The 25,609-nt window shown below is 33.6% G+C and overlaps 2 protein-coding genes across 5 annotated transcripts in view; both read right to left on the bottom strand.

Annotated features, from left to right (window-relative positions):
* Positions 1-8,856, bottom strand: part of LOC111515856 (probable helicase senataxin) — a 53,290-nt gene extending 44,434 nt beyond the window's left edge. The window contains exon 1 of one of the 3 annotated variants that reach the window (XM_074176287.1): positions 8,763-8,856. In XM_074176287.1, the coding sequence (XP_074032388.1) occupies positions 8,763-8,827 (65 nt within the window). In that variant the 5' untranslated portion in view covers positions 8,828-8,856. Of the gene's footprint in view, positions 1-1,122; positions 1,249-1,890; positions 2,050-8,762 lie in introns of those variants that run through there. The other 2 variants (XM_074176288.1, XM_074176290.1) reach the window with 2 other exon arrangements.
* A 5,107-nt stretch (positions 8,857-13,963) lies between these two features.
* Positions 13,964-25,192, bottom strand: Sf3b3 (Splicing factor 3b subunit 3). Of its 2 annotated transcripts, XM_023163340.2 has the most exons (8): positions 25,010-25,187; positions 22,521-23,592; positions 20,240-20,574; positions 19,562-19,713; positions 19,345-19,497; positions 17,240-18,487; positions 14,742-15,302; positions 13,964-14,176 (listed from the first exon to the last, which is right to left on the bottom strand). In XM_023163340.2, the coding sequence occupies exons 2-8, from the start codon at positions 23,585-23,587 to the stop codon at positions 14,036-14,038; spliced, it is 3,657 nt and encodes a 1,218-aa protein (XP_023019108.2). In that variant the 5' UTR covers positions 23,588-23,592; positions 25,010-25,187; the 3' UTR covers positions 13,964-14,035. The 2 variants fall into 2 exon arrangements, with proteins under 2 accessions (XP_023019108.2, XP_074032385.1); XM_074176284.1 differs by lacking the exons at positions 13,964-14,176; positions 14,742-15,302; positions 17,240-18,487; positions 19,345-19,497 and adding an exon at positions 19,971-20,004 and having other exon boundaries at positions 19,574-19,713; positions 25,010-25,192.
* Positions 25,193-25,609: the final 417 nt, after the last annotated feature.

The following is a 25,609-nucleotide window of genomic DNA, read 5'->3' as shown; positions in this document are numbered from 1 at the left end:
CAACCATTCCAGATTTTTTCAAATTTGTGGTAGTCGATAGCCACATATTCCTGCAATTCTTTCTTCAATATAGAATTGCTTGGATTTGAAGGCCGCAGGTAGGACGTTGAACAATTTGGGGAAAAGATAGGATATGAATTTTTGGATTATAAGTCTGCAACGTTGAACATTAATTCTGTGACTTCAGGTACAGTATAAATGCTGTACAAATGTGACTGGTCAACTGGCAATCCAAAGTAACCACTGGAAGGTATAGAGTTGCCTCTAACAGTTTCAATATCGCTTTTTTTTAGCATGATTTTAATTAGTGAGTTCTGATGTTATATTAATAATTATATGAATAAGGTTTTTGAAGTGAACCACACAAAACTGAATGTTTTATATAAATATCATGCATATTGTTTGAAAAATATAAATAACTTTCTCCGCTTCAAAAGGTTTCTGACTACAAATAATATCAAAAAACGAAGAATAAAAAAATCCTAAAAATTAGAGATGTTTCTGAGCACTTACGAAGAAAAGACTTAGTTAATTAGAGTACGAATTCATATCCATTTTTTTCAAAAACTACACCTCCCGATTTGATCTCCACAAACTTTATTTGAAAAAATATAACCACAACATGTTTCGCTAGCACAGTAGCTTTCTCAAGTGTATCTATATTTCGTAAGTGTATGTGTAAGTGTATCTATATTTCGTAAGTGTATGTAGATACACTTGAGAAAGCTACTGTGCTAGCGAAACATGTTGTGGTTATATTTTTTCAAATAAAGTTTGTGGAGATCAAATCGCAAGGTGTAGTTTTTGAAATTACTATAAATCTTCATCAAGTAACGGCCGAATCAGTCAGGAAATCATATCTGTTCCATGGTACATTCAATTATAAAAGTTATAGTTCGGTATGGACTTTGTATTAATTTCTGAGTGAAAGATCAACCAAATCAAAAAAATGTGACTGTATGAACAATAAAAAAACTTTCAAATGAAGTGTTATATAAAGGTTGAGGATTTGTCCATTTTATAAATGAAATCAATAGAAGTATTCAACTGACATAAACCACTTGATGATGACAAGAGCAGTGCACTTACAAAGTTTCACTCATTACACACTAGCCTACTTACAAACTTTCAAGAACTCTTCAAGAAACAGGGTCTGAAGCTTTTTAAATGTAACTTAAATTATCATTTTTGTGCAGACATGCTTCTGAAGCAACTTAAGAACTTTTGTAAATTGTTTACAAATATCCATTCAAAAAAATTGACAGGTATTGACAGAATGTTTTCATGTTTCAAAATAAATAATCATAGCAACAAGCATTTGTTCTAATGGCAAAACTGAAAGTAATGCTACTGATACTGATTGCATTTGTGTCAATGGTGGTTCGGATACTACGACTAAACAACTCATTTTCAATGTACTTCAGCCAACCCGTGCTAGAAATCGCATCTTAAAAGGCAAGACCTTGTTAATCCTTGGTTTGCACAACTTTCGACTTCTGAGGGTTGTCGCTCGTAAGGAGAGGTTGTTGTTTGGCGGAAAAACAGGCCAAAAAAACAATTTCAACCAACTTTTCAGGAAGATCGAAACTATTGATGTGAACATACATATTTTCATGTCTTCAAATACTTCAGGAGGCTAAAAGAAAACTGAAAGAATAGCCTCAAAACTAAATATATGCAATTTAGGTAATAGGCAGTTACTCTTTTAGAAGAACTGGCTCTCTATCTTCTGTAGATACGGCCAAATCCCTAATTTAAAAGTTCGGAACTGCCTGAAAGTTTTGAAGTTTAGAACTTCCTACAATTAAAGTTTATGTTATGTTTATGTAATTAATATTTATGAATGTTACTGAAAAAAATGTTATTACAAAAAAATTAAAAATCACTCACTTTACATAAAATAGCACTTAGTTATATTTAAACAACTTTTAAGTATTTTCAGCTACTATAGCTATTTTAGCGTTATTATCTTCGCGGTTCTCATATCCCTCTTCGTCTTTATTTATAATTTTCAAATTTTCATTAGTTTTCTTTTCTTTTTTTCTTCTAGTGGCCTAAGCGGTTAGGACTAGGCGCCCCATCGACCCTATTTATTTCACTTGACCAAAGAGAAGGTTTCGTGTTGTGCAATTGGCTACCCTATTACAGACAACTATTAAAAGTATGAGGAGAAAATGAGGAGTTTCATATAAAAATATTGGTCATACTTGATATAATATAATGTTGAATTTTGATAAATTTATTTATTATAATTGACTGCCGTGTTGGTCAGTGGTTCAAGCCCTAGTCTGAACGATCGATTTTCACTTGCTATTACCGTCCAACCCGTGTTAGAAATCACACGTTAAAAGGTAAGACCTCGTTAATCCTTAGCTCGCACAATTTTCGACTTCTGAGGGTTGTCGTTCGTAGGGGTGCGACAGCTGGTTAACGGAAAAATATTTTTTAAAATAGATTTTTTCAACCCAATAGTTGCAAGAAGTCGTACTAAAACTACGAATGAAATTTCGAAAATTACCGCTAGAATGGAATGTCTGACACGTATCATTAAAAGGGTTGCCAATCAGGTAACACCTCCTCTTCTGTAAAGTGAAATATGGTCTATTCGAGTGCGATTCCACAAATGTTTATAAGAAGTTTCAGCATACCGTAATTAACTGAAAGTTAAATTAATTAAATATTGAATATGTTCACATTATACAGTCCATTACAATATATTTGACAGCAGGTGTAGCCAGCATTATTCCATAAAATTCCAGATGATATACTGCATTTTTTATGACCCTTGTACGCTTTCATAATCAGAGTAACAAAAGACAATATAGAGAGGCCTTTTCCATGCTTACATTGAAGGCAGCATAACTTTGTTTGTTTACGGGAAGTAAGTTGGACCATAAAACAGTGGCGGTTGGTTTATTTGATAATCGGAGGGATATTATATATTTATAAAATAAATTATTTCCGGTGAAAATGTATTCATAACAATAATGAATGTTAATTTCAAAATTATGAACATTGCTTCATAAAATCAGATGAAAAAATTTGTGATTTATTCTCAGATTTGATGAACAAGCGGTACGGTTTGTGAGGTCCGATATAAAGAATTTTCGATTAGAAATCATGAATATTTATAATTACGATTAAGGTTTGATATTATTAGGTGATTTCATTCAAAATTGGTATCTAGGGGTCTTTTTGAACCGACATTATGAAAGGGGATAATTTTGATGTTTTCATTGATAATTTTTTTGGTCTTATAAATGAAGTTAACCAAAAAATGACAACTGTCATTTCTTATTGAATATTTTCTATATACATCTCGAGAGCCTCGTGCAAAGAAAGAAAAACCAAAACGAAAATCATATTCTTTGTGTGACGTAAGTTAGTTGTTAAGTGAGCAATAACAGATTTAACGTAACAATTTAATATACAAACTGAACATTGAGCAGAAAGCTTTTTAATCTGTTGATCACAGAATGAATATGACCTATGACACACCTCCTGGGGGCAAATATATAGGGCAAAACCAAGAGGAAAAACTGAGAAAAACCATTTTTCATTTTACTCACACACACTGTGGCCACTAAAATCTACATCATATGATTTTTTTTATTGATAGCTTAAATCAAAATTTGACTTCAATATATGCTTTGGAGAAGACGAAAAATGAATTTTAAAAATGTTGCCAAGTGATCTTCATTATCTGTCGAATTTAATTCCTTTTCAAAATACAAATATAGGGGTAACTGCTCAAAATATCGAAAAAAATATTCGAAAATTGTTTTCTGAATTAAATAATTGAGAAGTCCATATGCGGAATTTTCTTAGCATAAAATGATTTTGATTTTTTCCTTTTTTAGCTATTATCTTGATATTGATGTGTATTGCTTTTAGACACAAACCACTTTCTCAAAAACAGATATTTCATGAAGTTACCTTGTTCAAGGTCAATAACAAATAGACTTTGCATCACCTTTGTGACCAATTTTCAATAGCCCTAATTCGATTTTGTAGAAAAAACAATATTTAGTATGGCGCTACTTTAAGAGAACACGTATTTGTTCGATATTATAGAAAATAACGCTGAGTCACGTGAATACATTTTATGTGAAATTTTTCATCCCGATCGTAGCAAAGATTTACGCCAAAGTCAAATTTCGAATAGAGCTATTGAGAAAAAAATCTCTGGTGCGGACTTTACTGAGCACACTGTATAACCACAGTCTACATAACAATTTCTGGAACTATATATCCAGTATTAACATTATTTAAATGAAACTTACGTCAGGTTGAAAAAAATTGTGTCAATTTATTTCTCGCATCGAGATCTTTTGACAAAACAAAGCGAAGCGGAGCAAAAATAGTAGGGATTTATATGCATATCCTCATTAGCAGATAGCAGTTTAACATTCAAACGGTTCCTTGAGTATTGAAAAAAATGTGTTTTTTAAATACGTTATGATGGATTTCCATCAAGTATCGGCCAATTCTATCACAGCTATCACACAGGAATTCCAAATTCTTTTCGCAAGGTTTTATCTCATAATTATAAGTTGTTAACATGTGTTTGAATATTGATTGATTCTGGCTTGAGCAAATAGATTTCTCGAGATTATTTTGAAATTTGGATGAGGTAAAGCATAACTCCTTTTTTTCTTATAGGAATAACTGAGAGAGAAGAGAGTTTTATTGACATTGACATTTTTAGAGACAAGAAAAAAGACAGTAGTGTATGACAAGCATATGACATCACAGTATGAAAACCTTATAGGACACAACTTATATTTTATGTTGTCTTAAAAAAAGATAGACACTGTTTAACATTTAACAACATACGTCCTAACTGTTCAGGATGTCTCTGAGTGAGAATGAGTAGCCTCGATCACAAATTTCCAAATGATAGACCATATTCTAGCCAAAAATGACTTATCGCGAGCAGAAAACATTTTACTCCGAATCATTACGCGTTGTCAAGGAAAACATTCAATAACAAATTTAATTAACGAAACATAAAAAATATGATGGGTTAAAAAAAATCATATTAAAAAAATTGGAATATAAAAATATATAGAAACACTAATTTGTGAAGAAAACAAATTATTGTGACCTGAAATGAAAATAAATAATTGAATGGATCGAATAAAAATAAAGATTCACCAATTATTGACCTAAAGCGATTGTGGATACCATAAATAGAAACCATTATTATTTGCCTTGCATCTTCCTTCATCATTTATCTGCATTTTTTATCTCAATTTCCATTGTTAGATTTTAATAGGTTTTGTTGCCTGGAAACAGGGGATTTTCGTCAACATAAATCAGAGATAAAATCGCGACAGTGTACGTTATCAATGATATACAATAAAGTGTTTTTTGGGAGCTTTAGCGTTTCTTGTGCCATCCAGGTAAGCAAAAGCTAACATTTCAAAAGTGGTTCTTGAACACCAAATATCGATTATGTGCTAAATCGCTATATCTGGTAAAAATAGAAAATTTGACAAGTGTCACATTTAGAAGACAAATTTGACAGGTAGGCTCAGGTTGTCCAATAGTTTCACAGGGTGACTCATTAGGCATATAGGTCTTAGTAGGGATAATAAAAACAAGCACAGTATTTGGTATACGCTGAGTTGCGTCAGTTTGATTTGAATAAAAATGAAAATAAATCCAAGTGGAGCTAATTTTTCGCCATTAGGAAAAACTAGGCAATTTTTGGGGTAATGCAACAGATAAATAATTTAAAAACTATCCAGTTGCAAATTATGAATACAATGACGGTGCAAAATAATAAAAACAGCTGGGTAGTTCCAAATACACCGCAAACATTGTTGATTTTTCATGGTGATAGAGACAGGTTAGGGCATTAGATTGCTTGAACTCGGTTACAATTAGTTCTAATTTACAGGGACTCTTTTTAAAACAAAGTTCAGATTACCATTCGTAGATACATTGGGTTCCACTGACGGATGAGAACAAATGAAAAGGAATTAAAAATTGGGGGTAACTATTAATTCATATTTTCATGTCAAAATGAGACTATACGAAAAATTTAATTTAACTTTTAGTGAAAGCAGAGTGGAAAGGGTTTGATTCGAGCTGATATATCAAGAAGTTTATTAGAAATAAATTCATGGATGTAGCCCTTACTACGTGGTAGGAAATCAAAATGAAGAAAAGAGAATTGAAACTTTCCATTTTTTTACCACTTTTATTTATAACTAACGTTACTGCAGTTTTGTCCTATTAGGACATTTTCAAACTTATGTCCTTATAGGACGAAACTGCAGTAACGTTAGTCACAAATAAATGTGGTAAAAAACAAAGTTTCAATTATCTTTTCTTCACTTTGATATAAATAATTCATAATATTCAATATTATTTATGGTCAGATCCTTTACTACTAGAAAAAATGTACGAAAAAGAAAACACGAAAGGAATCAGGTTCAGTTTAGTAAGCATGAAAAGCAAAGTAATATTTATGAAAATGATAGACATAGAAGTAATAAGAGATGTTTTAATTGTGGAGAAATAGTAGTTAGTTTAATAAAACAAGAACTTAGAACCTCGTTATGTTATAGATGTTCAAGCGTAGATACATGAAACGCAACTACACAGATACCACTCCAACAGTATGTAACGGCTAGTTCAGCGTTACAACAAAGTGAGCATGGCTATTCAGAAACACCCTGTACTAGCCATTGAACAAAATGAATTTGTGGTCTACGGACAGTTAAAGATTTTAGGAAGTTCGGCAAGCAAAACATTCTACGGACTCCACAAAAAGTGTTAAATGCCAGGGGATTAAAAAAATAAACAAAACGGGTTCTCGAAGTTTGGACGATAGAATAAGTCGAAAAAGTAGCGAACGGTTCACGAAGAATTTGAAGTGATTTTTTTTCATCCAAGTTTTGGGATTTTTCTTTGCTGAATCTTATGTTACACTAGTTTTCATGATTTCTTGTGTAGATACGTTATAAACGTATTCGTGACATTTGGTTGAAAACTAGTACCTTGCCTGCTTGTTCCTGCAAAATCGTAAGTCGAATATTTTCATACACAATTTTCTTGTAACTCGAAACCGAACGTTTTCAGGCAGCACTTTCCAACAAAATCGAGAAGCTGCCGAATTTCATAAATGATCGTAGACCCTCATCAAAAGAGGTAGTTTCACTCTTATTAGGATCGTACTCTTACTCTTAGTCTTGAGTCAGTCTCAGTCAGTTGAATCCGTGACACAATTCTGATGTACCTCGATGAATTTGAATGAAATACCTTTTGTGCAGTTGGATTGGAGAGTGCAGTAATGCTGTTCACCCGCCGATTAACAAGTTACATCTGAACCTGAATCCTGAATTATGTGACAGATAAGATGCATGATATTCGTTTGTGAGTGTAGAGAAAACATATGTATTTATGATACTTACATCTATATCTATTATATAATTCTCTATATTCAACTATACGACTCATTACGAATTAGCCTTAAAGTGTAAGCTTCACGTGCGCACGTTACAAAGAAAACTCTTTGTTATATGTCAAGCTTTCGGTATATTTCACACCTTCGTCAGGACAACTACAATAATAAGATTATATATCTTGTAAAAAAAATATATAAATATGGAGAACTTACTAACGTGAGAATAAAATATAAAATGGTTCAAAAACAGATAGAAAAACATTAAATAATGACAGTTGAATTTTAGCTGACAATGTCAAGTAGAAAAATTCAGAATCGGCCGATACTTGATGAAAATCCATAACTAACGTATTTTAAAAACACTTTATTGTGAGATTTTCACTAGACAGTTTTTCAAAAACGCAACACGTGTTTCGCCATACAATGGCTTCCTCGGGCGTGTCTTACAGTAAGACAAGTCTACCTAATGCTCCATTTGAATTCTACAAACTAATAAACTTAGTGATAGGTCCGCAAAGAAATAATAACTGACAAAGACTCCAGTGTCGAATAGAGAATAAGAGATGGAAAAGAATAAATACTTGAAGAAGAAAGAACAAACGGAGAAGTTAGCTGAGAAAGTCAGAGACCAAGAAGGAAGACTCTTCTCCAGAGCCATTCAGACATTTTGGTGTAAAATACATGCGTGTACGTCATGAACGTAAAAAGGCGCCAAAATATTACCTGTTTACACCTGGCTGCGAAATAGTAGCGGCCGAATGGTGAATACCACACATGGCTTTTCTAAATATTCACCTGAGTATATTACTAACATGTGAATGGAATTTCATTTTAGAAATAAGTGAACGGAATAGATAACATAGATAACAAATATTTGTGGCCACTTTTTGACTGACACCCTGTCATTAATATATGTACAAATTCGAGTTTAGTTAACAACGCAATGAACGTAGTGATTTTGCATTGGGATCCTGACTATATAATAAAATATTCTTTCTGATTATCCTTTGGAAGTTATTCTGAAATGATTACAAAATTTGACAGGTATGACGTCATTGATGAAATTATTTCAATGAGAAAATGGAATGTAATTGAAATAATTTCATGTCAAAATATGGGTTTGATTTTGATATCAGATAATTAGACGTCAACTTCTGTAAGTATACAGGAATGTCAGTCACAAAACATGCATTTTTGACATCCGTAGAAAAACTAGTTCACAATCGTTTCCGAATGAAACTATTCAATGTCCTGTTTGATTCATGGTATTTTAAAGATTCCCCAAAAATGTTCTGAACGAGACCAAATGAAGGTAAATATGTTGTTAAAAAAATGTTAAACTCACCTTCGTAATAATCGTAAATATTTTAATTCACAAATTGTCCATATATCTTCAATATTACTCATCATGTACAATTTTAATTTGAGTGAATAACAAACAGTCTACGCGAAAATGACTCCAGTATAAAATAAAAACGCCCGTAAAACATTCGAGCGTTTGCAGTGTTGTCAATGTGACCCAATTTTTGTTTAACATAAAAGCGATTTAATTCGAAAATATTTCAAAATTATGTGATAATTGAGTATTAATCCAAAAGTGGATTGAAAAATTATTTACCAAAAATTAATATTTACATATAATGATTTCATATAAATGAGCACATGATATTTATGGTGCGCACAAGTTCATAAACTCTTTATGCGCACACGGCATTATTAACGATTATATCACTTGCACCTTGAAATTGTCTAATTCTTCACATCAGTAATGAAAGAAACGTTATATATGTATTAAAAACTGACTAAAACAAATTATGTACTCATTGCAAATTCATCAAGAACAATATAAAATGTAAAGTTCAAAATTGGAGCGTCGTTGCCAGATTGCAAACATATATCAGTTGATTTATTTCGTTACGGAATGCAAAAGGAGAAAATTGGCCAATCAAAAAATTTTTCTCATCTGACTTTTTCGGAGTTTTACCGAGTCCAAAAATACTTCTGTATTTTTCGAAAATGACATCTGAAATTCAATTAGGCTCTCGGTATTTCTCTACATAACAATAATAACGTGTATTTTTCGTGTTTGGCATTTTCAGCGCCACAGCGTTAAGCGATTTTCGGTCAATTTTTTTCTACGAATTCAAATTGAACCAAAGCCCTGCCGAAAAAGGCATTTAACACTATTCGACGTTGGTTTATGAAATTTCGTTTCGGAAATTTTAATAAATTAAATGCTCGTCCAGTAATACAGGACGAGCATTTGAGGACCCTGGTGGAGATTGACCCATCACAAACGGTGCGTGGGATGGCGGATGAACTTGGCGTTCGCTCCCATGAGCGTGTTGGACAGATCAAAAAACTCGAAAAGTGGGTGCCCCATGATTTGAACTATCGACAGAATTTGTCATGTTTCGAGGTCTGTTCTTCTTTGCTTTTACACAACCAAAACGATCCTTCTTCGGATCGGATCGTCACGTGTGATGAAAAGCAGATCCTCAACGACACCAGGAGACGTTTCGGATAGTGGCTGAGTCACCCAGGCACTTCCCGAAGGCGAAAACCCACCAAAAAAGACACTGGTTATTCGGGACCATCACAACAGGAAAAAATCAATTAAATGTACCTAAAATTGCATCAGCAGGAGCCAGCACTGGTCAACAGAAAATCCGATCCTGTTCTACGGATAACGCCCGACTGCATGTTTCACAAATTACCGTCAAAGTTCTACCTCACACCATATTATCCAGACCTCTCACCAACCGAAGGCTACCTTTTCAAGCACTTTGATAACTTTGTCACCAATCGAAGCACCCAATGGGTAGGCAATGTTGATAATTTTCCGAGCCACCTAGAGAGCATCATGGCTATTCACTGTTCGTCAGTCATGTAACATTACAGTTGCAGAATCATGATGAATTCAACCAGATAAATTCGCTCGAGAAAAATATCTGTTCGAGATAGGGCTCGAGCTTACGACCTTTCGATCGTGAGTCAAGAACACTACCACTGCGCTAGTTCACCGCAATGAATGTTAGTTACATTTGCACTGAGTATCTAGATCTAGGACAACTCACAAGTGACAGATATTATCTGCCTCAATAAAAGTTTTATAGCGGTTTCGGTAAAACCACTGCACAATCGATCTATTGTTACCCTTTATTGATATATTTTGAAATGAAAGACGGATACACTAAATGTGCACTAGTTTTATTAAAAGTTTTTATTGTGCAAATCAGCAAAATGCTGTTCTGCGGAGACTCGGTTTGATGAAAATCGACTTCAACTTCAAACTATCAACTTAATGGCTCTACAGTCGCATAAGGTAATTCATAAGAATTCAACGATAATGTTGTTAGTTTGCATTGATCTAGTAGTTAAAGTATTTTCTACCTTATTGTCTTCACATATTTCCTTGCACAAATTTAAATTCCCCATATGTGGCAGATATCCACGATTTGGTGTTTTGTGATGTAGTCACGTGTCAAAATGGCGCCGCGAGATTGAAAATTTCGAATCAAAAATGACCACCATCTTGGGGTTACACTCTCTTTATTCAGGGTGTAACATAAGTACGTTAGACAATTTTAAGAAAAAAAGTCTATATGAACTTGTGTCCGAAAATGCTTCGTTTCGGAGACACGGGGTGTTGAAATTGAATTTTTTTGAAAATAACTCTTGCACAAAATTCGGTACCCGGTTTTTTTTTGACGTGGAAAATCATAATTTCGTATTAATTTTCATGTAACATCTAGAGGGCGCTGCGTACGCTGTCATTATTTATTTCAGATTGCCCTAACTTCTTTGACAGTAAACTTTTGGTACTTTTCATTAAAAAACCTAAATCCAACACCTTTTCCAAGTAAAAAAGCTACCCCTCCTTAACTGGAGATTATCGTTTTCGAGATATTTACAATTTTCTATATCGATGCATATTACTTAGCTCTTAGAGCGCTAAGTGAAGTTGCTGCTGTTTAAAATCTGTTTTTCCGTTAACCAGCTGTCGCACCTCTACGAACGACAACCCTCAGAAGTCGAAACTTGTGCGAGCTAAGGATTAACGAGGTCTTACCTTTTAATGTGTGATTCCTAACACGGGTTGGACGATAGCAAGTAAAGATCGATCGTTCAGACTAGGGCTTGAACCACCGACCAACACGGCAGTCAATTCGAGTGAGTGAACAAAGCACCCACGCCGAACCGCTTGGCTACCGAGCGACCAACTCAACGTTGTTGAGGAGGTGTACTTTTTTAATTGGAAAAGGTGTGGGAATCAGGTCTGTCTGTCAAAAAAGTTAGGGCAATTTGAAATAATGACAGCGTACGCAGCGCCCTCTAGATGTTATATGAAAATTAATACGAAATTATGTTTTCTCACGTCATAAAAACCCCGGGTACCGAATTTCGTGTAAGAGTTTTCAAAAAGCGAACAAAAAAATTCAATTTCAACACCCCGTATCTCCGAAACGAAGCATTTTTGGAAACAAGTTCATATACTTTTTTTTCTTAAAATTGTCTCAGGAATACGTCACTTGATTATTTTAACGTACTTATGTTACACCCTGTATATCATTTACCACTTGTGTCAACATCATCACATTAGAGTTAGAGGCTTTCTTCGTGAAAGTCGTACATCGTACATGTGCCTTTCTCAAGAGAAATATCAATATTATTTCAAAGTGTGCAAGAAACTATTTCAACTATTAATTAAATTCTTCAAGGTCAGCGATATTCTTGTTACTATGTCAAAACTATTCAATTAACAAGAATATTCTCAACACAACACGAGTGGGAATAAAAATTGCCATTCTGTGCTATTTTAAATCCTACCTACCGTGTTTATTTTTGTACAAGAGTCAAAAATTCCAATCTGAAATCTGTTTTACCGATAACCAGCTGCCGCTCCCTTCGAACGACAACCCTCGGAAGTCAACATTTGTCCTAGCCAAGGATTAACAAAATCATACCTTATCATATCGCCGGTTAGACGTTACGCAGTAAAAACTACTCGCGCCAACCCAACCTGCTACCGTCTTGCCAGAGATCTATCACTTCAATGAAGAAAATTCCTCATTAAACTCTATGCGCTTCCACTTCAATGATGATGTGAGTGACGGGTCCATATTAAAAGAGAAATTTTATATAGTGGCAGAATCCAGAAATTTTTTATTTTTGTTGATAGTATAGGAGGTCTAATCAAAAAATAAGGTAAATGTTCAAATTTCGCGGGCTATCGATTGGCGATTTATTTAATTTTTGTGTTGGTACACTCGTCTCGAACATACATTCAGTTTCAGCTGTTGTGTTCGACGATTTTCTGCTATCAAAAAAAATCGATTGAAGAATTTGCTCCAAATATCAAGAAAAGAATGAAATCGAGTGCTCAAAATTGACAAAAAAAACCCGTAGCATGAGCGTCGCTCAGGAATTGTTAAATGACGTCAACGGCGAACCAGATTTGCTTAAAAGGGTCACGAATCATGGTTATGACATCAAAACAAATCGTCTCATTAGAAGGGTCCATAAGAGGACCAAAAAAACACGCCAAGTTCGATCAAATGTCAAGGTTTTGCTCGCAGTGGCACAGTGCATCAGAAGTTCTTACCGCATGGACATACCATAGTAAAAATCAACCAGTAAATCCACTCCCACCATTTCCATTCATAAATTCTCAAAGTTGTTGATGACCTCGAAACGAAGTGCTGAGCCAACTTAGTATTTACCATAGACGGGCGCTCATATAAAAACGAAATTTAATGATATTACAGAAAATGTTGTGGTTACTTATAACCAACTACAAAAACTAAAAGCAATAATAACAGCAAATTAACTTAACACAATATCTATTTCCGACCGTTTATTATAACTAATCCTAAATTGACCAAAAAAACCCGTAGCATGAGCGTCGCTTAGGAATTGTTAAATGACGCCAACGGCGAACCAGATTTGCTTAAAAGGTTCACGAATCATGGTTATGACATAAAAACAAATCGTCTCATTAGAAGGGTCTATAAGAGGACCAAAAAAACACGCCAAGTTCGATCAAATGTCAAGGTGTTGCTCGCAGTGGCACAGTGCATCAGGAGTTCTTACCGCATGGTCATACTTTAGTAAAAATCAACCAGCAAGTCCACTCCCACTAATTTCATTCATAAATTCTCAAAGTTGTTGGTGACCTCGAAACGAAGTGCTGAGCCAATTTAGTTTTTACCATAGACGGGCGCTCATTTAAAAACGAAATTTAATGATATTACAGAAAATGTGGTTACTTAAGCAATAATAACAGCAAATTAACTAAACACAATATCTATTTCCGACCGTTTATTATAACTAATCCGATGCCCGTGGTACCGTCGAATCCTTCGATACTACAGCACAGAACGCGTTGGATGAGAATTTCATCCTAAGAGCGGATAAAAATAAAACTATCATTAGTCAAGAAATAACGTCGTTGTATTATACTTACTTTTCAAAGGTTGCACAATTAATTTCAATGTAAGGATACAAAAATTACCTCAATTTAAAAATCCCAAAAAACAAAATAAGTCGGACTAAATTAGATTTATAATTAAGTTACTTAATACAAAAAAATCACAATACAAAAATAAATTTGAAATATTAGAAAGCATAACGAGTCCTAATATCCTCAAGTTTCTTTGAAACTTCTGCCGGTGTCTTATCCAAATCACTGGCAATGCTCCTTTGCTTGGCAGGATCTAACGAATTGTACTGTTCACACAAATCACCATCGATTACGTTCTGGAAACATTAAGTATTTCAATAACGGCATTTTCAATACAGATTCATAATGATAATAAAGGTAATTTTCAGATGGAAAAAGTATAATCAAATCACAATCATAAGTCTAGCATGTGAAAATAAAATCATCATAATAAATTTTTAATTATCAATAAAAAAATATTGATTTTACCAAACATTGTTCGTTGTAAAAAATAAGTAATTCTTGGCAGAATTTTTTGTGGTTCTATAGATTTTCTATTGAATAAAACTGTCAGTATGTGATTCATTAAAAGGAGTTACTATATGACTTTCATCTGATTTCAGACTACGCTCTTGCTATGTTAAATAAAAATAATAAAAGTGAATTTATAATAACGAGAGATGTCATCAGTTGCCTAAAATTTTCCAAATAATATTTCTAATTAAGGGTTCAATACCATTGAAATTGGTAAAATGATGATCGAATACTAAAAATTCTCAGATTCGAGATAACTCAAAGAATCAGAAAACATATTATCATGAAACAAAGTATTCAGGAAACCCAGTAACATTAAACTACAGGCATTAATTAAACAAAACTCACCTTAACTGGGAAATAGTAACATCTAAATGATAAATGATCTCTTCCACACAGTGGTGGATTCTCACTCCTCATATGCATTTCCAAATGTATGAAAAAGTCATGATCGTCATGAGACGTAAATGGAACCAAAACTCCAACTGTTCCAGACAGAGTAGTGAATATCAACGATTCCGAACCTCCAGGTATGAGAGTCGCCTTCTGCAACCAGGTTACCGTCTCTCCAACGTGGAATGTTGATATAGTATCAGCTTTCTGAGATGCCCCGTTCAAGAGACCCCTATCCCACAATGCTTTGTGGCCAGTCGGATCTTCTTCAACGTCATCGCTAACATTGGGGGGAAGTCTGAGTATGGATATATTTCCGAATTTGTCAGCCGTCGCGATCGTGTCGTAGTCAAGAACAGTGGTACAGGTTATCCAACGAGGATGTGTATCATCTGCGAATATGATGAGCTGATTTTCAGCTCTTTTGTAACGGACCATAAATACAGATTCCGCTACATCAGATACAAATATTCTTTTTCCCATTGCTTGAATATTTACTATGGCATTCGGAATGTGCTGTAACAAAATATTGAAATGATAAAAAAAAAAAGAAAATTCAAATAAATCTACCAAATGAGATGAACATTTTCAGTACTGCAGGATTTCAGCATGTTATCAGGCAATTTTGGTATCATCATAAATAAAGGTATTATATATGAATACATTTACTTATACTGTGAATTTTTATCGATTGTATAATGTATATAGTTGTTATTCTCGATATTCTCTATATAGTTTGATGCTCGACATTTTACTAATTCAGCGGAGGTTTTTCACAAGTTCTTTATTGAGTTGCAAGAATCAATGAAGTTGATGACAATGATACAACTCTTATCTTGATTTTATTTCTTGTATACAATTGACATTTCACCTACTGTTTGACATATTTATTTACTCATTTCTTCAGAAATTATTTATTCAAAAAACACTTAGGTGAAAAAAACTGTCAATTCAATTCATTTCGTTTGAAGGTGTCTTCATAAGGGAAGTTGCCGTTGACCTTACTGACTCTTTGTCCGTTTCCCACCTCATATATGAGGTGTCAATGGTTCTGCATTCATAAATTATAACATAATCATCTCTCATCCTACTTTGAAATACTATGTAGGCAGATATCACATGCATAATTATTGGGTAAGCATTTCTCATCAATTTCATATCCTTAGAATCAGTTCAACAACACAATCTCTTATTGTATGAAAGGCTGAAAGAGGTCGACTCTGGTTCAAATTTTAGAAAAAACTCACAGAATATGAAATCTCACTGTTAAAAATATTCTTTGTTTATTCTATTATTCTTTCAAATCATATAAATTTAATTTTTTGGTTTTGTTTCTTTATTCAACTTCAAATATCGAGTTTGGTGTGAAGTTATATTCAATCTGAGATCTTAAGCTTCAGCACATTTGGTTGAAGTGTTTACTTTCAATACTTGAGAAATTGTGTGTTGATTATATTTTATAGTCTTTTTCATAGTCTATAACTAGTTACATTTATATTTATATGTTACTTTTATTACTTATGGATGTTTATCACTGTTTGTGTTATTGTGTTGTTTATATTATTTTGACTGACTTATAATATGGTTACATATTATTTGGACTGACTTTTTTAATATGTTTACATGTAGTTATTTACATTTATGTTTTTACATTTACTTTTATAATTGACATTTTCTTTGTCTATTGTGCATTGATTTTTGTCAACTGTACTTTTCAACCAAAGAAATAAATATTATTATTATTACTAATTACTATTTAAACTAACCCCTATTAGGATGTATGTCCTATTACTTCTCTTTAGGCTAATAACCAAAATAAAACATTCAATGATTTTTTTTTGTATCCGTTACAACTTTTTGAATGTTTGGAAGTAATAGAAAAAGAAGTAGAACATCAGTAATAGAAAATGTTCAAATCAAATTTACCAGACAACTCCTCCTAAATGGAAATTAAATTGCACTTCAATCATCAAAATTCACCACTAGCTTCAATCTTTAGATGATCGTCCCTTCATACTTGAATCATTGCTCATGTACAATCTCAATGGCGATATTGACTATTCCCATTTATTATTGATAGTGAATTTTAAAATTTATGTTTATTCTACTAGGTATCTTTGCATTTTTTAGCATGAAATTCATAAAACGAACCTTGGTTATAACAGTCTATTGTCTCATATCCTTGATTATGTCAATAATAAAAAGTATCGATCCTTTCTTCTGTTCATTAGCCTCATTCAAACATGCACTGTGCAATTCTAATATCTTATAAAAATGTAATTTTCAATTATTTTGTTATCATTTTGTAGATATAATTTGTTACGTGATTCCTAGTAATATTACTTCTCATTGTAAATGGTAATACTGTTAAATAAACATTCCTTTCTATTAAAATCAGGAATACATGTCAGAACAAATTTGTTCATGTATGAATTCAATGAAAACGTTCTCACCTTATTCTCACATTTTCTCAAAAGCTTCTTCTTTCCCATATCATACAACCTCAACATTTTGCCGACCCCTGCCAAAAGTCGCCCATTATAAGAGCACAACGCCATGGGTACCTCATCAACGAGAGTCCTGTGTACCAGTTCCAACTCCTTGCCCAACGAATCAATTTTGTAGGTATCCAAAAACCCGACAGAGCACTGATGAGGATTGAGTTGGAAATCCTTAGCAATACCAACAATGAGAAACCACTGATAATCAGGCTGGCCATGAAATTTGACTAGAGCCAGTGACATGGCAGCTTCGTTTTGTTCCAAACGAATCAATTTGTAAGTTGTTCCTTGTACTGGGTCCATTATTCTGATTGAGGATGCCCACATATTATGCCCCGCCTTAGGCGCAGAAAATATGCTCTCCGGCAGATCCTCATTCAAAAAGGCCTCTGCCATCTCTTTGGCAAGCTCTTGCTCTTCTTCCCCTGCAGCTTCCTTCATTTCTTCGGCCATTTGCAACCTTCGCTGTTTTTTTGTTTCTTCGGTATAAGCGTTGTGTTCAGTTTCTAGAATCACCAAGTTACTAGATTCAGGGTGAATGATGAACTTCCTCGGAGTATATTCAAGAGGAAAGGACACTTGATTGAAGACAGCACCCAATTTTTCCAAAGCCAAAATCCTAAGGGTGTTCGTTGAAATGGCTACGATACCTTCCTGGCACTGTTCCGAACTAAAACCTGAAGCATACTCCAAACTTTCATAAGACAAGGGCGTCAGGTAGAATCGGCTTTGGTAGTAGTAACTCAGCCACGAACGACTGCTCATAGCCAGGACAGCTTCTGACTGTTGCATCCTTATTCTAAACAGCCTCACGGGCTTAGATCCTAAGTACCTAGTCCTAGTATCGGTCAAATCGCCAGTCACTGGGTCAAGAACAGTTCTGAGCAGTGCTCCATTCTGCAAACCAATATTCAAATATAAAGTACTAGTGGTACTGGCTGCTGCGGCATTGTCAGGATCTCTTTCAGTACATCCCATCTCGACGATGCACAACGATTCGGCACAAACTGGCAAAGGCTGCATAGCTCTGGGTGCCAAGCAGTCACTAGGATCTAGGGAGATAATCCTCACGGTACTATCCGCTAAACCGACTGCTAAAAACCAAGATCTCTGTTCTCCTTGAGGCACACTTGCTAGTGCCATACAGAGCACATCAGAGTTCATTCGTTTCCTCTCTTTGTACTCGTGCAACTGACCAGTCTGAAAAATAGCAATATTTGAATTATTTATAATTGCCAAGGCAAAAATAATCAAGTGTAACCAGAGTTTTAGACAGAAAAAATAAGCAATATCCAAACCATGTTTCAAATGTCTATATAACCAGAAATACTATGATCCGAAACAATTCCTGACTACAATAAAAATACCTGAAGTTTTTAACCTTCTCCTATGAAAGATGTGAAAAATAACAAATTTAGTTTTATTAAAAAAATTATATCCTATAATGATTACGCTTCCCTAACATTGGATGAGTGAATTGTTAACCTCTACATTCTACATTAAAATTTTGATTGAATAATGTGAAAAAAAAATATTGCTTTTCACTTATTGAAACAACCTTTCATGAAAAAAAAAAAAGGCATAAATTCAATACTATCAATTCTTCAATAAAAACTTGATTTTTAGCAAAATTATATTCGTCAATAAATTTTCCATGATCTGAAAAAATAATGTACAACATTGACAATATCCTTATGTAGGATAAAAAGTATAAAATTCTAAAATAATTTTAGGGTTAAGACTGGTGAAATAGGTCTGAAATTGTTCATAAGGCAATTTTTACCTATTTCATAGACACTTTCGCAACTTTGTTTTGGAATTCTATCAGTTTCTAATGACAGAACGAGTTAAGTTTACTTATCAATGGAACAAATTCATTCATTTATACAACTAAATAGTTCAATTGTTCTTTCTTGATTCACTCCAACATGCTAAGACACATCGGAGGCGACAAGAAACCTTTGATATAGCACGGTTATAGATTAACTGAGCAATAAGAGCACATCAGTAAAACGAGTAACCATGCAGTACTAGCCTGTACACAAACACAAACTCACCGGATCCATTTCAAAATAAACCAACTCTCCTCCGGAGAGAGCTATCACCACTTGACGTTGGTTGACAGCACATTTTACTATGCTCTTCTTTCCTGCCTTCCATTCGTTCACACGCTTGTCTGCACATATATGTCTAATTCCGTCAGGATACACCTTTAAATGATTGAAAAAATATATTAGAAGCCGAAGAGACTATGAAAACAGTTGAATAGCCTACCTGCACAAGAGCATCGTCACTGAGGGCAGAACATGATAAAGTAGGGGTAGTTCCCAAAAACCCACTGTCGGTTACTTCTTCAACAGTTTCACCGATAGACAACACCAAAGTTGCGTTCACGAATGACACAATGATATAGGCGTCAAATTCATCTGTAACAAACAATTCAGGTTTCAACACTTGGAGGTTGATTCAAAGAATGAGACTGTCGCTTATTTATTAAATCTCAGTTTTGTAATGTATAATCACAATGATTCAGGTGAAACACGGACAAAAATTTCATCATGATGTGCCTGACCCCAATTAGTTACCCAATAATCCAAATTTTTTTATTTTTTTTCTGACTCCGAAAACGCTTCAAGCAAAGTGTACCTCACGTCTTCCTACTGATTTGTATCTTGACACTTACCTCGTCATCAAGGTCCTATCCCAGAGCCAGTCATCTGAAATAAAAAAAGCACCGGAGTTGATAAGTGTTCAACTATCCAGGCTTTATTAATTTTTGATCTCACTAATTTAAAGTTGAAAGAATGAAATACATTTCAGGAAGTGACTGATACAAATATTTTTTTTACAGAATATTTTTAAAGCAGTACATGAAAAGTAAATAGTTTCTTAGCAACCCCATGTAACGTAAATAATTTTAAACAAACCAGTTCAACCCCCACTAAAACTCACCATCGCTTCTTTTTTTCACTGTCCAAACAGCATTAGGAGCTCCTGGCAATTCTGACACGGCCATTTCAGATACTTCCAGACCGTGTCTGAGTACTCGTAGAGATGATCTAGGACCTCTCCCGCAAAGCATGTACAACTGCGGAGTGTCTTCGCCAGCCAAGTCAGCCACTCGAGATGAAAGGATTGGAGATAGGGATTCTATTTCATCCACAAGCACGAGATTTCTCAAGGTTCTCGGCGCGAAAAAGAATGTATCGCCCTCCTCTAAGGGCATGGCAGAACTGAATTCTAATTCATCATCGTCATCTCCAAGGTGAGCGATTTGGTAGAGGTAACTAAAAATAAACTAACAATCAGTTTTATCTTCGAAACTGAAAAGTTTAGAAGTAGTAGAGATTAAAAAAATTGTTTCTAACGTGGAGGCCAAACTACCACAAGTTGACAGGTTGGTACTATGTGTCAGAATTTATATTGGACACATTCATATATATAACTGATATCTTCTTATACGACAGAAGACCCAGACAAGCAGTGTCCGAATAATAATATTATAGTATTACATTATTTACTATACATATAGAGGTGTCTAAATCTACCAGCTTCCAGAGTGTGGATAAGAAAAATTATTATCATAAAAACCTGGGACAGCAACATTTTATTGAAAAAAATATATAAATATATTCTTCATTTATCTGCCTGAATGTTATTAGTTAATCAATAAACTGCCATTGTTTATAGAAATGTCTACGAAAATTATTCACTTTATTACAACTGTCTTTGACAACAAAAACAACCAAATGTGATGTAACAAATGATTTTTAATGCCAATTCAAATTTTGCTATAATAATGAAGCAGATTGTTTCGTCAAATGTAGATTTTTACAAAAAATGCACATTTATTTCTTCAACAGTTAGATGACTTACTTGATGATCATGTACATTATTTCTATATTACTTAAATTTGAAAAATCCACACTTGTAATTTGTGAACAGAAAAAATTTTCAATAAACACTTCAATTTGAATAGTTTTTGGATTATTCTAAGTAAGGTTGATTTAACAGGCTTTATTTTGATAACATCTTAATATTTCACTACCTGAGCTCAATTTCAGAATTGGTCTGATTAATTAATAACAGAAAAAAAAAAACAAATATGATTATGTAAATTATTAAAAAAAAGTAGTTCTTTAAAACTATTTTGAATTTTTCTTTGTTGGAAAATTGATCATTTGATAATTCATTATATGCATGCAATCATTTCTTTGTAAAAAGAAATGCTGGAAAATACAGATTTAAGGTTTTTTGTTAACAGATTGTTGGTTTTTTGTTAACAGAACAGGTATATATTTAGGTTCTGTAAATTTCATAGTGGAATGTTATTTTACTTTTCAGATGGACTGCAGAAAGGTGCATACTTTTAATTCATATAAGATATGAGTTGGTCCTAAGAAAAGTAGATTAAAAATGCATTCTATAACTTTATTCTGTAAACTTCTTAATGATTTCAAAGTTGCATTTGAAGCAGTTTCCCATATATTATTTAAATAATGTGATTTTGAATTAATGAGAGAAGTAAAGTAGCTTCAGATACTTCAACAGATATATTATTTCTAGAATTTTCTACTAGACCAATAAAATGTATACAGCATCAAGATTGTATCCCTACCTCACAAATACTAATTATTCTCGATAGACCTTTACACTTAAAAAAAAAGAAAGTCAATAGTATTCCTTAGTTATATGAAAAAAAAAAAAGTTCATTCATCAAGAAGTAACACTCAAATTTTCCCACATCGAAATAAAATCAACGTCACTACCTTCAAGATTCACCCCCCTTTCAAACCACGGTACAAATTGTATGATTTTTGTAAAGCAAAAAAAAAGAACATCAATGAATATGCGACATAACCATTCAATTAGTACTACTCAATCAAAATCACCTTAACAAAATTCCAAGTATAAATTCTTTATTTTATAATACGAAATACTTGTTAATTTTGGAACTAACCATCAAATCGACCTTAAAAATTAGTTGGCAAAGTCGCAAGCAGTCGCAAAAATACAGGAAGAAGAAAATCGAAATATGCAATATGAATACGTTTTACAGTGTTGCCAAGTTCATAGAAAATATTTGTGATGTTAAGACCATAGGTTTTTACTCAATTTTGAAAAAATTTGTGTAGTTTTCACTTATGCAGTTATTCAAATGTCAGTATAGAATAGAATATGAAGGTCCATTAAATTTGCCTCCATTTTTTAATAAAAACAATAATATACTTACTGGTTGCCAAATTCTGAGGCCACAAAGAGGAATCCAGTTTTTAAAACACACATTGCAGCTGCCACAGGAACAGTATCAAAATATTTCAGTTTTATTTCAGTAACCATGTCTTCGTCAGTTTCCAATGTAATTTTGAATATATCTCCTTGTTCCGTTTGAGCAAGGAAAAAGAACATAGATTTGGTTTTGTGGGTGGCAGAGCAAACAAAAATCATCCCTCTTTCTGGATCGTCCAAATCATTCCTTCTTCTAGGAATGGGACAACGAATGTCATGCTGTTCACCAAGATTTTTATATGTAAGGTAATTTTCTGAGCAAATAAGTACACCAGAAGGCCCGTCATCTCCTCCAGGTACAGTAACCAAAAAATTGGCATGCTCCTCAAGAGGTTCAGAATACTTCCTAACAACATGATTGACGCCGAGATCAAGTTCGTAAAAGGTCAGAGTTTGTTGAGTCTTCTGAGCAGCTTCCCCTGTGGGATCTGAATCAGCTTCCTCATAATCGATTTCCAAACAAGCGAAAATGGGGTTATCGTACCCCACATCAACACCCACCATATGGTATACAAGCGTATTGCTTTTATGGGCTTCCAATGGTGAGGAAATAGTAAGTCGAGCTTGGGCATCCCGATTCAATATGTACGCTAATTTCTGTTTCTCGATCGCCCCAATCATTACTGCTCTTCCTCTAGGATCTGTGGCAAGGTACTGTCCAGGAACAATTCTTCTGCTGGCTGATTTGCCAAAAGTCTCTTGCTGAACCTTTTCAAAAATATTCTTTTGTGGAATATATTCTAGAATAACAAGTCGACCAGAGTCGGAACCCACTACTACAAAGTCCTTAGTACCTCCGGTCAACCGAAATGACATTAAAGATCTTATGATACCAAATATGTCGACAGTTAGAAGTGTATGAACTTTTCCAGTGTTTGTGTCCGTTCTCAGCAGTTCCAAAGTTTTGCCTCGAGAAATTGCAATTTCTTGAGATTTGGTACCGGAAAAGTTGCCGTGGACTGCATGAATGATGGCCGTGGCATTTTGAAGGGTCATGTGGTACAGAAACATCTTGCCTGAAAAAAAAAATTGCATAGCTATAAATACCATGGAAGTGAATAAGTTATCAGGGAGTATAGAATATATTTTTCAAATCAAAGATGTTCCTTGCTTGGGAAAACCAAAAAAAGATAATTACCTTCTTGGCACTATGTACAAGAATATTATTTTGGACAGAATGTTGCTCATTAATCCGTATTAAAAAACAGAGTACATATTCAAACTGTCCATATACTCAAATCTTGATATACTTGAGCAATTTCAGGTTAACCATAGTTTAAAAACAAAGCATTCGTTATCTTTCAGACAGTCTGGCAGACTGATATTTTTTATCCTCTACAATTTAGAAGAAAATTTCAAGCTTTCAGTATGATTTAACGTAGAACTTGAAAATGATGTGACACTAGAAAAGATGTCTAGAATACTCACTTCCTAAAACATTCGACTTAAGAACAGTACACGAGTCCAGAATTCACAAAGTCAAGAATGGGATATACAGTAAAATTGTAACTAGTAATTTTAAATTTCCACAATTTGTGCATTATTCATAAAAAATTGAGCTTTTACATCTAAATTATAATAAAAAAATGTGTTAAATCGTCCAAAGTTATTAATTATTATTTCAATACATTTTTTTAACTGTTTGAAAACATATTTTTCTAACAAAATATCAACTGGCGACTATAACATTGATTTCATCAACCAAAATACTCATAACCGAATATTCAGCAAATCTGAATTCTTTTAATCTAGAGATGCATGTTAAATCAACTACATGTATTTCACAATATAGAAGTACTATCATTGATTATGTTGGTACAAATCTTTCAGAAGATTTTATTGTCTGCAATGAAATTCATTCAGGACTCCTGATTTGGAAACTAAACTATTCTCGTTGGAAATTAATACTTGTTTTAAACCAAAAATTTTCAAATTCAATAGATTCTTTGTAAAGTGGGAAAATATTTCAGTTCAAAATTTAAATAAATTCATGCAGTTCTACAGTCATCACTTGAATATGTTCAATAATTCATTTCCGGTAAAAAAATGATCACAAAAAGAAAAAGCTGTGACTCAGTCACAATAATAATATAAATTCTTCAAGATATTCACGACGTCTCCATTATCTAAGAGGCTACACAACCGAGGTTAGCATTCATGTTATTTTCAAAAGTATAGCTTAATTTATAGGCGAATTATCAAATTATAGAAAAATATATTCCAAGAACAAAATCTGCCAATAGTCATAATTTCACAAAACCATAGGAGAAAAAGGCTTCAGGTTATGACAAATTATACCTCAAAAATGAGAGTCAACAGAAGAAAATCGACTTCACAATCTAAAACTCAAATTTCAATCACATACAAGTTAAAATCAACAAAATATTTATCAAAATCACTACAATGTGAACATATATAAATTATGGTACTCACTTGGTTATTCGATGGCCTTTTCAACAAGAAATAATTTACAATATACTTGCATTAAACAAAACCAAGCTTACTACGACCTCCATGTTCCAGCAAAACATGGAGGGAGACGTAACTCAAATACCAACTTGATAACAACGACGACCAATTCAAAATGCGGAATGCGGGTGAATAAATTCCGATTCGAGAAATGAGAAACTTAACGGAAAAGGAAGAATCGTTGACATTCACTTTTTACACGGACGGTGTTGCCATTTATTCTTCATATAATCAAAATAGATGGAATTGTTCTGTGCTATGGTGTCTGTGGGATTGGAGTGGGATAGGTTGACGCGAGTTCATCAAAATATCCTTAGAGTAACAAAATTACTCTGAGAAAATATCTGATGGATCTGATCTTCAATAGAAACGCGATAATGGTTCAAATGGGCCATCGAATAAATCCATTCACCCAACAGTAAATTCACAACACAGTACTAAAATCTAAAGGAGAATGGTCATTTCATTCTGCATCAATAAAATACTTGCACTAGTAGATAATACATAAGGTTGGCGAATATACGCAAATGGAATCAAGTCAGAACCGGAAATTATTGAAAACTA

This window comes from Leptinotarsa decemlineata, unplaced genomic scaffold (assembly GCF_025532065.1).
Source record: "Leptinotarsa decemlineata unplaced genomic scaffold, Ldec_3_MD MMD2_tig00001719_RagTag_RagTag, whole genome shotgun sequence".
NCBI classification, from domain to species: Eukaryota; Metazoa; Arthropoda; class Insecta; order Coleoptera; family Chrysomelidae; genus Leptinotarsa; species Leptinotarsa decemlineata.
The sequence above is the reverse complement of the archived record's forward strand: the minus strand, read 5'-3'. Positions and strand labels throughout refer to the sequence as shown.

Excerpts from the sequence above, each read along its gene's own strand:
- Sf3b3 (XM_023163340.2), bottom strand. The coding sequence starts at position 23,587 with ATGTTTCTGTACCACATGACCCTTCAAAATGCCACGGCCATCATTCAT. Across the intron at positions 19,498-19,561 it reads GTGACGATGCTCTTGTGCAG|GTGTATCCTGACGGAATTAG; the intron begins GTAGGCTATTCA and ends AATCATTTAAAG. Across the intron at positions 18,488-19,344 it reads TTTATTTTGAAATGGATCCG|ACTGGTCAGTTGCACGAGTA; the intron begins GTGAGTTTGTGT and ends GCTATTTTTCAG.